Source organism: Ceratotherium simum, chromosome 13 (assembly GCF_057802395.1).
Source record: "Ceratotherium simum simum isolate JZ-2026a chromosome 13, ASM5780239v1, whole genome shotgun sequence".
Taxonomy (NCBI): Eukaryota; Metazoa; Chordata; class Mammalia; order Perissodactyla; family Rhinocerotidae; genus Ceratotherium; species Ceratotherium simum.
The window spans coordinates 64,509,231-64,526,162 of NC_141912.1; the positions used below are offsets into that span (position 1 = coordinate 64,509,231).

The following is a 16,932-nucleotide window of genomic DNA, read 5'->3' on the forward strand; positions in this document are numbered from 1 at the left end:
TAAAAAACAAAGAAACAAAACCTCATAGATACAGAGAACAGAGTGGTGGTTACCAGAGGGGAAGGGGGTTGTGGGTGGGCAAAATGGGTGAAGGGGGTCAATTGTGTGGTGATGGACAGTAACTAGACTTATGGTGGTGATCACTTTGTAGTGTATACAAATACCAAATTATAATGTTGTACACCTGAAATTTATATAATGTTGTATACCAATTTTACCTCAATAAAAAAAATAAAGTCTTTGTCTAGTAAGTACCATGTCTGGACTTTCTCAGGGACAGTTTCTATTGACTTACTTTCTTGTATATTGGCCATGATCTGTTTCTTTGCATGTCTTGTAATTTCTTGTTGAAAACTGCACATTTTCAATAATGTGGCAACTCTGGAAATCAGATTCTCTCACCTCTCTAGGGTTTGTTGTTGTTGCTCTTTGTTGTTAATGTTTGTTTACTGACTTTCTTGAACTAATGCTGTAACGTCTGTGTTCTTTGCGATATGTGGCCACTGAAGTCTCTGCTCAGTTGGCTTAGAGGTCAGCTATTGGACACAGACTTCCATAAAGGCCTGGAACCAGAGTCTCAGTCTTTGCCAAGGGGCCCCATGTGCATGCCGGCCATGCCTTCACAAGTCGGCCACGCAGTTTACAACCTCTGCCCCAGCCTTCACTTCCTGCGTGCACAGAGGCTCCAGGTCAGCCTGGGGGAAGAACTCAGAGCCTTGTAAGGTTTCTGAGCGTGTGCACACAGACCTACACATCCATGGCCAGAAATACGTCAGAACTTCTTAAAGCCCTCTATGCAATGAAGGATTCCCCCAGCTTTTTCTTTTAAATTTTTTGCTTCACTTACTGTTTCCCACAACTGTTACCATTGCCTCAGGGAGCTGTGATGGTAAAAATCAACATTTTGTTTTTATTTTTTTGTCTTGGCTTTATTTGTTTTGAGGTTTCTGTTTTTGACAAATGCTGCCAGAGAAAAGGCTGTTTGCACTGGGTGAGCTCTGAGTGAGGTCAGATAAAGACAAGCCTGTGAATGGTTTTTTCTAGGGAACTGCTGGGTCACATAATGGCAATTCTCCCAGAGTGGAGCCTGAAGGAGTGCCAACCCTGTTCTTCCCCTCCAGGGCTGTAGGATCCGTGGCTGCTGACGTCCACCAGGATTACAGGGCTCTGCTTCTCAAGGTGACCATGTGGAGCTGGGGAGAGGGGATGGGAACAGGGCAAGTTGAAACACTGCAATACTTACTGTTCTTACCAAGATTTGGCTATTTTTCTTGAATAAACACTTTCCAGATCGTTGCACACCTTTGGTTAATTTCCAGTTCTGAAGTAGCTGAATTTGACAATTTTTGCCAGCATTCTCATTGTTTCTACGGAGGAGTGGCTATTGGAGGTCCTTACTCTGCTATTTCCAATGATGTCACTGCCTTTCTCTTTTTCAAACTCCTTAATCCCATTATCACCCTTTGAGGCAGATAAGCATGGAAGAAAAAGCTACAGTAACGTAGGCATGAAGGGGAAAATGGAAACCTGCTACTTAAGTGCTTTTTTTTCATAATCTTGTACCTTCCAGCCTGTTTATCTCAGAACTATCCAACTGAGAAACAAATATGTTAATAGTAGTGTTTTAGGAATCATTTTCACTAGATTAAATCAGATACAGAAAGCAGAAAAGGCTACATAAAAGGAATGTGTCCTTATTGACTATCATCTCTAAACTGCCACTGTTTCATGCCAGTGTTCAACTGTAGATGTCCTTGGTTCTAAGACTGAATGCTCGCATGTCATGACGTGCTCTTTTATGGCCATGATAGAGATTCCTTCCCAATCCACGGCTTCCTAAGGGGCAGACAGAACTATAGCTTTCCACATTTATTTCCAGTTATAATTTAGAATCATTTTCTTCTGGTGCAGAAAAGGAATGAAGAAGCCTGGCCGGGCTGTTCAATAGGACTGTTGATCCGCTCCTGAATGCTGCCTGAAACTTTGTGATTGCTTCAGGGTAAACCTTTTTTTTTTTTATTGTCTAGTTTTTAAAACTCCTCAAAAGCCATTTAGCAGCCATTGTTCTTTGTGGAAAAAATAAGACTTCATTTCTAAGAAGTATTCTTTCTTTAATCTATAAATGATTCATTTAAATCTCTACTCTGAAAGCAATAAACCATCATAGAAAACTTAAATCTGCTAAGGAAACAATCAGGAGGCTGAACAAAGATAGAAAACTTGATCCTAAGAATAAAAGTTAAATTAAGGAGGCTTAATTAGCTGAAAACTAAAAATATCCATGACTCTCTAGTCAGTGGTGTAGGGAGCTAAGGATGCCCAGTACTGGTGTTCAGAGGGGAAGCGGTTCTGCTGGCTCGACAGCCAGACTCTGATGGGCAATGACCCCTCATGTACGCTGGGAATCCCAGAATCCCAGAATCCACAGGCTTCCCGCTGCCCTGGTAAGAACCACCGTCTCACGTCTCATGCTTTACTTCACCTTGGAGACTTTCTGCTTTACGTTATCCGTGAGCACTGCTGAATGTATTGCACCAACCACTCTGGTCTAACCCAGAAAACACAGCACAACAGGCGGACAGGCATCTATCTTCCTGCTCCCCAAACCCCAGCGAATACAAGGAAAATAATTTTAAAATAATAAGAGCGAGGATATGCAGAATTTGGAATGTAAAATGGTGCAGCCACTGTAGAAAAAAGCATGGTGGTTCCTCAAAGAAACACAATGCACAGTGACCATACAGCCCTGCAATTCCACATCCAGGCGTGTACCCCATGGCACGGCAAGCAGGGGCGTGAACAGTGTCTGCACACCCACGTTCACAGCAGACTATTCACAAAGCCAAAAGCTGGAGAGAACCCCATGCCCCTCAGTGGGTGGATGGATAAGCAAACGTCGTCTACACATCCAACGAAGTATCATTCAGACTCACAAAGGAAGGAAGTTCTGATGCGTCACCACATGGAAGAACCTTGACATCGTGCTAAGTGAAATGAGCCAGACACGAAGGACAAACACTATATAACTGCACTTCTGTGAGGTGCCCAGAATAGTCCAATTCATAGAGACGGAGAGCAGAACGGGGGTTACCAGGGCCTGGTGTTTGATGGGAACAGAGTTTCAGTTTGCAACGATGAGAAAGTTCTGGAGTGGGATGGCTGTGATGGTGGCACAGCGTGAATGCTCTTAGTGCCAATGTATACTTGAAGATGGTTAAAATAGTAAATTTTATGTTATGTATATTTTACCACAATAAAAAGATAAACTTGCATTTCTACTGAATACAGGCAGTCTTTTAGTTGTTAGGATTTTAAAAACTCCTCTCTTGTGCTCAAATTCTCTTTTTGCTTGATCAATGGAAGTGCATTCTGTGGAAATAATTTTACTGAGCATTCTCAAATTTTTGGTAGTATGGGGCTCTCCCACCTCAAACCCCCAGACTGACTCAGCGGGCACCATGGGAAGGGCCGTGTCTACTAACAGACTATAATGAACTATAGCAGGGAACATGAGAGTGGCTCTGCCACCTACACCAGCCATTCTGATCTCTGGCTGCAGTTTATACTCACCAAGACTTAAAGAAATACACACACACCCCAACACAGGCCCCACACCCAGAGGTTATGGCTTAATTGATCAGAAATGGAGCCCCGCGTTGGGTTTTTTTCAAAGCTCCCTGGGTAATTCTGATGTGTAACCAGGTTGAGACCCGCCGGGTTAGACCCTCCTGAGAGAGCTCTCTGGAATATGCTCAAGATCCCCCCCTTTTTTTTAATCTCACCATTAAGAAGTAATGGCACTGTGGTCTCAGAAGGGATCAAAAGCTGTGAAACTTTTAATTTTGATAATCCTTAAAGGAGAAAAGAAAGACAAGTGAAAATTCATGAATTCCTCAGCCATTTATCAGGGACCATGCCAGGCCTGGAGATGCAGGGAGATGAGATGGGGGCCTCTCTCAGTGGAGCTCGGGGGAGCAGAGGAGCAGGGGGCAGGCAGGACGCTGACACCAGCGCCACCTCGAGAACAAGTGCCTAAGCGCAGGACTTGAGGGGAACGTGTGGGAGCAGCATCTACACTGGATAGAAACTCAGGACAACCTTCCCAGAGAAGGCACTTCCGGCACCACTAAAGAGTCTTGAGAGGTGACTGGAAATTAGCCAGGCAAACATGGGAAGACAAAGTGACATTCCACGTTGCATGGTGGAGGGCGTGCCACTCAATGACCTCACGCCCATCAGCTTGGGGCAACGCTTGGCTGATCCGGGCGGTTAGCTGTGGTTGAGGGATTTGTAACAAGGTGGACTGAAGTGCAGTGTTCACGGTTGGGGTGATCCGGCTGCTCAGGGGGCCCAGGAAGAACCCGGCTAACTAACTTCTGAAGCCAGTGCAGAAATGTGCAGTGGTCAGAGCAACCAACCTGTGCGCCAAGGAACACTGGCAGCGCGCCGGCCCCAGGTCAGCCGTGCACAGCGACAATCCCGAATTCCTATTCTTTACACTAATAATTGTCGTTAATAGAGTCCAGATGAAAACTCTGTCGACAGATGCTCTCCCAGGGACTCTCAGGAAAGTGACGGTGGTGGAAACGGACATTTGTCCCCCCTTGTGACCTGATTAGAAAACACGAGAATCATTCTTTTAAATCCCCCAGGTGCCATCAGTAACATGTACAGAGAACAACGCTCCTCCCCGGCAGCGGGGCGCTGACACGCACGCCGCACCAGATACCTGCAGATCTAAATGTCATAAACGGCATTTTCTTTTGAAACCTCAAATGCTTTTTGTTTGTTTGTTTAGTTTTTCAGCTGGGAAATTACAAAAATGAGCACATATCTGCTTCTTGACAAGTTTTTAATGATCTTTCTCTGGGTTTTGTTTTTTTCTCATTATCACTCTCTTTTTGGGTCTTTTATCAAAAGCAAGGGCCAGCGTTCATCCCCACGTGCCATCCTGTGTGCTGAGCTAATTCACTGAAGGATGATGAGCACAGGTCCTCCAGCCAGGAGAGGAATGAAGCTCATCACAAGCCCACAGCAGAGTTTGGATGTTCTTAAGTATCACCTTCAAGAAGGCTCTGAAACGGCTGCATGCGGTGCGGACTCACGCTCACAGAACGGCAGGAGCTTCTGCACGTTTCTATTCTCATTTCAGCCCCATGTCACCCAGGAGGCAGATGTCTGATCCCTCACCTACAGGTGAGGAATCGAGACAGTACAGCCTGCGTGTGCCCAGCGGGGCCTGGGGGTCAGCGATCCCCCTCCCCACAGCTGCCTGCGTGAGTCTGGCACCATGGCCATCAGTCACACACAGCACCGTGCAGACTCCCCTGGACAAATGCATGGGCCAACTGAATCCAGACACAGAATCGGATCTTGCTTCCTGGTTGAGAGACATACACTCATTGTCTACAGGGTGAACCAGGTGCTCTGTATGTGATGTCCTAGTCTGTGAAAAACTCCATTTCCTCTGTTCTGCAGATGAAGAAAACAGAGGCTCAGAGACAAGAACTCGGTCACTGGCTGTAAGAGGGTGAGATGGGGTTCACAGCCCAGCGGGAGGGCTGTCCCTGGAGACATGCAGACCTGAGTTTGAATCCCAGCTCTACCCCCATCGCTGTGCAACCTGGGACAAGTTACTCATCAAGTCTAGGCCTCGGTTTCCTTCTATTCAAATGCGGATAATTTGCAGAGTTGAGTGCGGACTCAAGAAGAAAGCACACCGAGCGCTAAGAACGCCTGAAGCCTGGTAAACGCCCTGTAGATGATGATGATGAAGTCTGTTCCATTTCCCTGAGAGAAGGGAAGACTTCCGGTTTTCAAAATTCTTAGTCCTAAATGAAAGCTTTATTCCATTGAAATTCTGAGGGGACACACTCCTCCTCCACCAAGCCCAGTGTGAGCACGGCTGCCCATCCCCAGCACCCTAGGGACAGCCCCCCGGTTCTGAGCACGCCGATTGGCCTCCTCACCCACGCACCCTCCTCCACCCAGCACAGACACGGTGCGCGAGGAGAGGCTGAACACGGTGTCGCGGCCATCAGCTCCTGCCAGGCTCTAGGATGCGCCTCACTTCAGAAACAGATAAGAAAGGGGCGACAGGCTGCCGTTACCCTCACAACCCACACCAGCGCCGCGGCTCTGTCGGCTGTCAGGACAGAACTGCCGTCTCCACCCCACACCCCGCTCCAGCCACAGTCGCACTGCACCGACCTAACGACAGGGTCCCAGGTCGTCCCCAGACCCTGCACTGAAAGGCACCATATGACACAAGAATTCACTCTCCTGAGAACGTTCAAGAACTTCATCTTCCTCCTACAGACATTCCTGCGCTGAAAACAGCACACAAATTACAAATGGCTCCCAGGTGGCGAGAAGGTCACCCTGTTCTCTCTCAGGATTTATGTTCACGAAGCGAAGTAAAACTCCACCAGTTCCGGCCGTGCTCACTTGGCCTTGGTGATCATCTGCCCCAGCTGGGCTGAGGGTCCTTACTGCATTGTCCACCACGGAAGGGGTGTCGAGGAAATCAACCAGGCCGAGTTCCTCGTCAACAAACATCACGAGAGAAGGCCCTGCACAGCTGCTGCCTCCAGAGAGCCGCAGAGACCGCTTCCGTAAGCCGCCTGGCGTCACTCAGCCCTCTTCAGGTCAAGTCATCGCGTAGAATAATGAAAACAAAAATCTTTGCCTGGTAACTAGCAGTGGGGACAGAAACTCTGGACTAGGGCCATTTCTCAGCCCTTGCAGGCTGGGCCAAGTTGCCCGTGGGACCAGGGTAGGGGACGGGTGGAGGCCAGGACAGGCTCGGCGTCTGCCCCCATGGGGGCTACATCCTGGTCAGGGTGGGAGTGGGGGGCTTCAACAGTTACAGTTAAAGACCTAACACGGTGGTAAGTGCCACGGGGCAGAAGCGTGGGAGCTTATGACTCTGGGCGGCGATACCGCGGGCAGGGGAGCTGTCTCCATGGGGTGCCAGCGCTTCCCTGAGAAAGCGGCCTGAGGGATGAGCAGGGCTGAACTGAGGAAGAGCGTTCTGGCCTCGCCTCTGTGAGGGCCCCGAGGGGAAGGGCAGGATGCGCTAGAGGAACTGCAGGAGCCGGTGCCACCGAAGACGGGGCAGAGGGTGCGAGGCTGCACGGCGGGCCAGGTGGGGGGCCAGGCAGGACCGCGGGGCAACAGCGACGTGGAGCCGCTCACCCTAAGCGCACGGGAGGCCTCTGAAGAGCCGTGAGCAACTGTCAGAACCTGGGCCTCCTCCCGCTTCTCGGAGGCGGGGGCAGCAGTGACGAAGGACCCAGGAGCGCCATCGTCGTCTTCCCTCTCACCTCGAGCCCTCCCAACCCCGCCACCCTCCGTGAGGACAGTGCACCCACAAGGAATCGAGCCGGAAACTTGAGTCAGGAAAGCGATTTAGTCCCTAATACGCAGATGCCTATTTTTCACAACTGGTGTTCCGGTTAACAGAATGTTCTCCTTACCCAAGATTATCATGTTTTCTGCACCTAAGCTACAACTCAAAGGATAAGACAGCAAGTCACACCAGTTAAAACCAAACCAAAATTAAATGTAATACATCCGTTATCACCATACAACCGTGTTAAAGAGATCTCAATTCTGCTGACTACAGGCAGAATCTGAAAAGGCTTGTTCAAGTTTATAAATCCCTGCTAGCGGCTGCCTTTAGGGCCTCCTGTCGCCTCCCTCCCCACCTCAGCCTCACGACCCCCGCCCAGCGGGCCACCCCCCATCCCCCAGCCCCGTTTGTCTGCACCTGCCGCCGCCTTGTCCTCAGATCAGGTTTCTAATCCCGTCGGTGCCCACTCGGAACATCTCACAGAGGAGGACGGACCTCTGTCCCCGCAACTGGCCCTCACAGTCCGCCCCCAGCCTGCTCTCCTCTGAGAGCGACACACCGGGGCTGCTGTTCCCCTGGCGCCCTGCCCCTCCCTGACCTGGGCCTCCACGCAGGGCGCCCCTCAGTGCCACCTCTTCCACAACGCCTTTCCTGAGCCGCCCCCAACAGCAGCGGCTCTAAATGTAAACCCCAAACATTCCACCCGTACCCCATTTTCTGCCCCATGGTGGAGTGAGGTATGTACTCTCACACCCACTCTCTGCTGGAGGCCGGGTGCGGTCCCTCAGGCCATGCAGCCTGTGCTCAAGAGGCATTCGTGGGTCAGTCCATCGTCGCTTCTCGTTAACATTCAACAACCGGCCCCTCCACCCGCCAGGTCTTGGTTTCCTTACTCACCCCCACTCCTTACAGGAATAGGAGGGGGTTCTGCTGAGGTGAACTCGTCCATCCAAGGTCCCAATTCCCCCTCATTTCCTCTCAAAACTTCAACTTCTCCTCTATCATTAAAGGGGAAAAAAGGCAAATCTCCTACTTTGAAACTGCTACCATCTCCCTTCCCTACTCATCCTGTACATTTCTTCAAAGAGTTGTCTCCTGAGCTGCCACCCCCTAGTGATGCTCCCCCCACCCCTGCACCATCCGCCCTACTTCCCCTGGAAATCTCTTCTAAATCATGGGTGTCATTGAAATCTCTTCTAAATCACCATCTCATTGCCTCACTGTCCTACTTTGCAAAGGGCCCTTTCCGTCTCCAGAGACTAGAACCATGACCAACTGGAAATGGTGATGAGCCGCAGTGTGGGGACGCTGGGTGTCAACAGAAATAACAGCACAGATCCGTGGGCCATGCACACCAGCCTCGACCCCAAGAGTCAGAACCTGTCAAAGCCCACACCTCCTGGAGCAGGAGGGACCCCGGAAGTCACCCCACCCCCCTCTCCCAACACCCCCCTCCCAGAGCCTCCCAGCCACTCATTTCACAGCACCCTCTCTAATCGCCCTCCCACCAAAATGGAACCTCCTTAACCCCTTCAATGAGCGAACTTCCTCTCCCTCTTGGCTCTGCTGGAAACCTGACTTTCCTCGGACACTCTGCTGACCCTCTGCTCCTCCTGAATGAGGGCCCTTCACTCTTTCATATATCCCTTGTTCCAGGAACAGTCTTCGAGGTCCTAGTTGGTGCCAACCACCCTCTACGTGCTCCTGGCTCCCACCCCCACACTCACCAAGCACCCTCCTCTTCCACATCCAACAACCAAATTCATGGTTTGCCCACCTTTTCTCTCTGGGGACTGCATCCAGTCCACCCCAACACCCTCTCGTTGGGCCCTGCCCCCCTCCTTGCCTCCTCCCCCTGCAGCCACTTTAAATAACTGCTCCCAGGACGCAATCCTAGGCCGTTACAGGTCTCCCTGTGGGAGCTCGTCCACTCCCAGGCCTTCATCACACCCTTGCCCACAGGACTCCAGGCCGGAACACTAAGGTCCCTCCTCGACTTCCCATCCCTCTGTAAGCCACATGTGAGAGACAGTTTTATCACATGACAACCACGTCTCATTTTTATCAGTCCTGAAAAGTCCACAGACAAGGCTGAAAGTGACCCTGAAACATCACACAACACCCCCTTAGCCTTTGTGGATGAAAGCACGATAAATCGGGGACGCAGGAGACACTCTAGGACATGAAAAGTTATCCTTTACTGAGCCCAGGGCATGACAAAAAACTTGTCTGGCCTTTGTGCCAGGTTCTTGGCAAGGAGCTTGTCAAAGCCTTAGAACTTCCCGAGTGACAGGAGTGACTCTGTTAGGCTAATGGGGTGGCTCGTGGTGGGCCCTAGGTAGCTTCAGGATGGGGGCTGGTCACCAGAAAAACCAACCATGTGATTAGAGGCTTGGAACTTTGGGCCATCCCGGCCTCTGGGGACTGAAGCTAGAGACTGAATTCAATCACATGGCCACTGATTTAATCAACCGTGCCTACATAATGAAGCTGCGACAAAAACTCTGAACACAGAGGTTCAGCGGAGCTTCCCGGGCTGTGAACGCACTAACGTGCTGGGAGGGTGATCATCCTGAGCACACAAGGAGAAAGCACAGAAGCTCTGCGTCCTCCCCCAGACCTCACCCTGTGTGTCTCTCCATTGGCTGGTCCTAATTTGTATCTTTTGTAATAGAATTGTAATAATAAGTAGAGCGCTATCCTGAGTTCTGTGAGTCCTTCTAAGAAATTATCAAACCTGAGAGCCTTGTGGGAAACATCATATTTATAGCCAGTTGGTCAAAAGTGCAGATGGCCTGGGGACCCCCAGTGTGGCTGGTGTCTGAGGTAAGGGCAGTCTTGTGGGGACCATGCCCTCTAACCTGTGGGTCTGTGTAACTCTGGGTGGTTAGTGCCAGAGCTGAACAGCACTGCACCCAGTTGGATTTTTACTGGGACAGAATCCCTACTGTGCGCCAGGCACTCGACTTGCAACTATACACATTATCATTGGAGGAGGACAGCGCCCTGTCTGCCACCTTCTCGAGTTGAGAATAAGGTGCCTGCAATGTTGAGAACTCAAAATCAACATCTTAGCCTTAGGTTCTGAATTTGAACAAATCCACCCTTCTTGCACGGCTGAAGATTACTTTAAGCTCAGTTCTTTCAAGTGTTGGTTCTTAGTGACACCTCCCTGGAAGTGTCCAAATGAGTCTGTCACCTGAAAGTGACTCCCTGACCTCAAAACAGAGCTAAAAACTGTGGACATCTCGCTCCTAGTCAGTAAGAACCAGCCAGTGGTCAGATGCCCAAGGTGAGGGACTGAAGCCCGAGGCACAGACCAGTGGAAATATTCCTGCATCCCACTGGCTTGGCAGAGCAGTGTGGCCACCGACTGACTGCAGAGGCCAGCGGCCCACTGCTGCCCGCGCAGGGCTGCCCGATGCTTTCCTTCTGTCTGTGAGTGGGCATCTTAAGTTCTTTCGCAGTATCAATCACGAGAAATTTTTTTTTATTTTTCCCCCAGTACAACAGAAACAATCTTTACTTCTGCCACTAGTGTTGTGCATACAAGATAATTTCAAAACAACGTTTCCTCATCTGAGAGCAAAAACAGCATCTGTCAAGTCCAATATGGCGAAATACAGAGAGATACTAAGTCAAACGCCCTGGAGGACACAAACATGACAGTTGTAATGTGAGGTACTTGAATGAGCTTCTAGTGATGGGCTAGGCTGACTTCACAGGAGTACAAACAGGACAGACCCTGAGGGGCTCCCACCGAACATGCTCAACCCCCCAAAGCAAGACCCCTGTGGAAATGTTACATTTGGCCTCCTCCACGTTTCTTAATCAGCTGCGGAAATCTAAGAGAGACCCTGGCTCCAACGAGCCCTCCCACTCAGAGATCACAGACCATTTTCTAAGAAGTGCTCCTTGGACTGTCTTGGGTACAGGAGGGAGGAGGCTTCCAGCTCCCCTCTCTTTCTCGATATTGTGAGTGTTGATGTAACCTGAAAATAGGTGGGAAGTACCATTTGGACATGAAGGTCCAAAAGGCCTTTCCCCTCTTCCCACAGAGAATCAATGACTCTTACGTGGCGTCTAAACAAGCTGTGAATTTTCAAGTTTTAAAATGAGAACAAACTGCCTCAAAACCAGAATCGCTATCTTATCAACCAAATCAGTCTCGCTTAAAGTTTTCCAAAAATATCAATAATTTACTGAAAAATAATTTTCAAAGCAAGTTCATATGTGAAGTGAAGAAAATCATTTAATGTGGCAGAGGTTGTTTCCTTAGAGACAGAAATGTTATTCCTATTTTAAAACAAGGATAATTAATACAAAACAAGCAAATCATTCATATTTTGTGACAGATATTATGCTTTGAAAATACATGGAAATGCTCAGAAAAATCCAAACATCAGTTATGTCATGGAGAAAAGTTTCCCAGACAATTTGGCAGTGAAAGAGCATCAAACGTCCTTTCACGGGCCAGCTCGAATGCACAAAACCCATGCGCCTTTCTTGAATTTTAGCTCTAACTATTGGGATCCAAATTCTGGGGCGACCAGTGCAGAATGTTCAATGGGTTTGCTGGATACTTGAGCTTGCACATCAAGTTCTTGCATCAAGTCCAGGCAGAGTTGTCCAAGTTGCCCTCACCTTGAAGTTACCTTGCAGGGTAATGGGCCGAGATCCTGGGTGTAAGGGACACGTCTGGGGGGCTTGTGTGGAAACGAGGCTCTGGGAAGGAGAAGAGCCGAACATCCATCAGCCGCTGCTTCAGGCATCACGACTCCTCAGCTGGAGCCCAGGGACCTGGGCTGCTCTTTGAGCTTCCAGAAGGGAAGCCAGATGAGGAAGGGTACCTTAGAGAAGACCTCGGCGGTCACTCACGCCTCTGCCTCGTTTTACCCAGGAGAAGCCAAGTCCCAGACAGCTAGACTTTGCCTAATGTTCTCTGGATGCTCTGCTCAAGGTTACACTTCTGATCAACAAGAAACCTGCTTCTCAAAAGACACATTATGGTCAGCCTTATATTTGCAGAGCCACCAACTCAGCCTTGATGGAGGAGAGGCCTCCCTTGAGAAGCCTCGGGACCGTCCACGTGTGGCCCACCCACCTGTCCGTCTGCCTTCAGGTGAACGCTTTTGTTGAGATACCAGCTCGGCCCTGGGGCTGCAAGAACTGAAGACTGAAGGGAAGGCTAGGGTCAGAAGAGGAGGGAGAGGTCAGGAGGCAGAGCGGGGCATGGCAGAGGGTGACCAGGGCAGGGTAAGAGATCCAGAGTGTCCCAGAGGTCACAGACCACGATGCAGTCCCACAGAACTGGCACTTAGGAAGCGTTTGTTAAACGGGAGTAAGAACGTCCCAGTTTGTCTTCTCCCATGATGCAGTGCGACAGACCCCTCACACCTCCATCCACGAGCTCTTACTCCCGTGTGCTTCATAACCGTGCTCCTCCAATTTATGCTATTGTCAGAACAGAAGTGAGGACTTCAGTTCAGAGGACGGCCTTCACCCCTCAGAATTCTGAGCAGCGGGATTCTGACCCCAGTCGGGAGATGCACACACGATTGACCAAGCACAGGCGACAGACAGACAGGGCTGTGCTTCAGAGCTGAAGACAGACGAGATCGATGTTGAAGCTTTTCTGCCTCCATCTTCTAGGTTATAGATGTCAGTGATTTTTCTGCCTCTAAGCCTCATGTTTCAAACTGCACCCTTCCACAGTTATCACAGGCATCATTCTATATAACCCACAGACAATGAGTCACTTGATGATAAAGCAGCATTTTAGAATTTGTGGTCTACTACAGGTCTTATCCAATTCAGTTGGTTGATTAGAACAAAAATGTTAAAAGACAGTTATACTCAGAGTTAATAAATGCCTGAAAAACCAGTAATCCAAATTTATATTTTAGCTATTAAATGTATCAATAAGCACTAAATTTATCAATAGGCATTAAAATGATTAGCTTGTCAATTTCGTATCACTATTAAATTTATCTACAAGCACGTGATATGTTATAACAAACTGGACTTCTAGAAAGAGGTACCAAAAGGTAGTCAACAGAGCCCTGTGAGGCAGGAGCCAGGTCCTGAATGTCCAATGCCAACCCAGACCCGGCCCGTAAATGTCTGCTGGATAAAGGGCTGGACACACGGCCAGGTGACACAATGGAGCGGAATGAGTCTTTTCTAATCACCCATAAAATCAATTTCCACCTGAATTAACCAAAGAGCCTGTTTTGAAAGTTTACTTAAACAGTTCATCTGCTGAATATGATAAGATCCAGGGTTTTCACTAAAGTGGTCTTCTAAAGCTTCCTTCCTCTGGTGCCCTGTTACAAATGGGGTGGGATAAATGTCACCCTCCACACTCCTCACCTGCCATGTCGATGGCAAAGGGCCGGTCTGCTCTCCAGCCGGTGTACCAACCAACCACTTTGCCGTTTTCCACCAAGGGACGTTCGTAGCGTCGCCCGCCAACCAGGCCCACTGGCCACACAGAGACCTTGCGCGTCGTTCGCATCTACGAAAAGGGGAGAGAGATCTGCTTTAAGTTTCCTTAGGAAGAGAACTTGAAGGGAGGAAAGGAATGTGAGCCACAGAGAAGAAATGGGAGGGGGGAGTGCAGATTTCCAAAACTGAGTTTCCCGACAGAACCTTTCTGCTGACAGACTGCTACGCTTCTCCATGTCGTTTGGCGGCTCAGCGCCATTGCTGGGTGCTCGGTCATGCACGCAGCCGGCAGCTCAAGGCCTGAGAGAAATACTGGGGGTGCAGGGGGCGTCCATAGCTGAGCATCCCTGACGGGAAGCTAAGGTATGACTGTCAGATATTTTCTATTTGTTTCAAAGGTGAATCTTTTAAACCGTATCTTTGGAGGTGAGAAGGCTTACTTCCCCTTTCCAAAACTTTATTACTCAGCAACAGCAAAAGTTTCACTCAGAGCAGCCACAGGAGTTGCTTTTCTCCAAATTTTTTATTGCTACAGACACACAGAAATCTTGGCTAGGGATATTAATAATGGGATCCAGACACAGCAGAGACGCCAGGCATCCTCCAGAGTGACAAAAAGAACAACGTACCCTAAATTCACCTGCCTTTCAAGGGCAATTGGGCCAAACTAGAGAGGAAAGGCCCCAGGCGGGCATCGGGAGTAGCTGGCTCCTTTCCAGCACACACTGCTGTACCCAGCAGAGTCCTGGGTCAAGACAATGATCAACCCAAAGTTATCCGCTGGATTTCTTTAAGGAGAAAGACAGACATGTTCACCAGCAAGCTTGCCAATATCAGGCAGCATTTTGGGGGAAAACCTCCAGGACACGTGTGAACAGGGCCACAGTCAGCCACACGGCACCTCTGTGCAAACCAGAACAACGTGCCCCTTTCTCGGTGCCCATGGCTCACGGGCCGGCCGTCAAAGTACAGATGGGTTGCAGCTCCACTCAGCCTCAACTAGGTGCGTCCTTGGGCAGAACCTGCCCAGGGCATGAGGTAATTATAACCTCAACACCAATGCCTCACCTTTATTTGCTGTAGAGCTGGGTCATATCAGTTAACCAATGGTTAAAATAATGACTATCAGTCAAGGAATTTTTTTATGAAAAAATAAAAATTATATACTTGGGCAAGATTTTCAAATACAGTTCAAATGAAAAGTCATATTGTTAAAGAGTAAAAATAATTAGAAGCTCTCATTTGCTAAGCATCCTAATTTTACTTATTTATTAATAGCCCATGTTACTACGAAAAAAGGATTTAAGGGCATAAGGCATTCCGGGTAATGAAGACCACACCATATTGGTCTTCCCCAAGTCGGAAATTGCTATTTTTATAGTCTATCCCGTTTTCAATAAATTAATCACCGTTGCCTTGTGCTAGCTCATATGAACTTATGTGATGACTTTTTAAAGTATTTCCACTCTTTTTTTTTTTGTGAGGAAGATCAGCCTTGAGCTAACATCCATGCCAATCCTCCTCTTGTTGCTGAGGAAGACCGGCCCTGAGCTAACATATGATGACTTTTTAAACAGTTCTACTGAGGTATAGCTGAGCGCAGAAGACAGTTAATGGTCCTGAGACCACTTTGTCTCCAAAGGCCTGCTCGTAAGGACGGCCCTTGGCAGGCACATGGGAACAGCTGATAGGGTTCTTTTGCCTGCCTGGGGCACTGAACACCTGCTTTCCTTTTGGGAATCTGAAATAGTGGTGGGCAGGGGGTGCCTAGATGACCAACCCCCATAAAACCCTGAGCCCTGAATCTTACGTGGGTTCCATGGGCATAAACATTGTACACCTGTGGTTGCACCTCTGCTGCTGGAGGGAAGGTGTGCTCCGTGTGACTACCCACGGGGGGGAGAGAGCACTGGAAGCCCGCACGTGGATTCCTCAGACCCTTCCTGATGCCTTCTTCCCTCGCTGATCTGGCTGTGTGTGCTGACTGTGCCACTGTAATAAATCTCAGCCACAAGTACAACTATACGCCGAGTGCTCCGAGTCCTAGTAAATCGCTAAACATATCGGTGGTCTTGGGGACCCCGGAAAGAATGAAATGCTCTTTTTTTTGTGGGGGGAGGGGAGGCAGATTAGCCCTCAGCTAACATCTGTTGCCAATTCTCCTCTTTTTTTGCTGAAGAAGACTGGCCCTGGGCTAACATCTGTGCCCACCTTCCTCTACTTTATATAGGATGCCACCACAGCATGGCTTGATGAGCGGCGCATAGGTCCGTGCCCGGGATCCAAACCTGTGAACCCCAGGCCGCCAAAGAGTAGCACACGAACTTAACCACTATACCACCGGGCCGGCCCTAAAATGCTCTTTTTACAGTGTAAAATTTGAAACATTTTGACATATGTACACAACCATGAGGCCACCACCACTATGAAGATAATGGACAGATCCATCATCCCCAAGTCTCCTGTGCCCTTTTTCAATCCCTCCCTCCCACCCTTCTCCACATGCCCTGTCCCCAGGCAGCCACTGAGCCCCTTCTGTCACTTCACATTAGTTTGCATTTCCTGGAGTTTTATATGAATGGATTCATATAGTACATACTGTTATTTTTTTTTAATTTGGCTTCTTGCACTCAGCATAATTATATGGAGATTCATCCATGCTGTAATGTGTATCAGTAGTTCATTCCTTTATATTGCTGAATAGTATTCTACTGTATGGCTGGACCACAGTTTTTTTTATTCATTCGCCTGTTGATGGACATTTGGGTTGTTTCAAGCTTTTGGCTACTACAGATGAAGCTGCTATGAACATCTGTGTACAAGTCTATGGGAACTTCACTTTTTGGATACAAACCTAGGAGTAAAATGGCTGGATTGTATGGCAGGTGTACTTTTAACTGTTAAAGAAACTGCTGAATTATTTTCCTAAGTGGTTGTGCCATTTTACATTCCCACCAGCAGTGTGGGAGTTCTAGGTCCTCCACATCCTCACCAACACCAGGTGTGGGCAGTCTCCTATTTTAGCCATTCTAATGGGCATGAATAGTATCTGATTGTGGTTTTAGTTTGCATTTTTCTAATGACTAATGATGTTGAGTATCTTTTCACGTGCTTATTTGTCATCTGAATCT

The 16,932-nt window shown here is 48.8% G+C and overlaps 1 protein-coding gene across 3 annotated transcripts in view; it reads right to left on the minus strand.

Annotated features, from left to right (window-relative positions):
- The window catches only part of B3GAT2 (beta-1,3-glucuronyltransferase 2), a 53,685-nt gene that overhangs the window by 16,736 nt on the left and 20,017 nt on the right, over positions 1–16,932 (minus strand). For 2 of the 3 annotated variants that reach the window (XM_004423976.3, XM_087438795.1), the window contains exon 2: positions 13,727–13,871. In XM_004423976.3, coding sequence (XP_004424033.1) covers positions 13,727–13,871 — 145 coding nt within the window. Of the gene's footprint in view, positions 1–11,580; positions 12,957–13,726; positions 13,872–16,932 lie in introns of those variants that run through there. The other variant, XM_087438796.1, reaches the window with a different exon arrangement.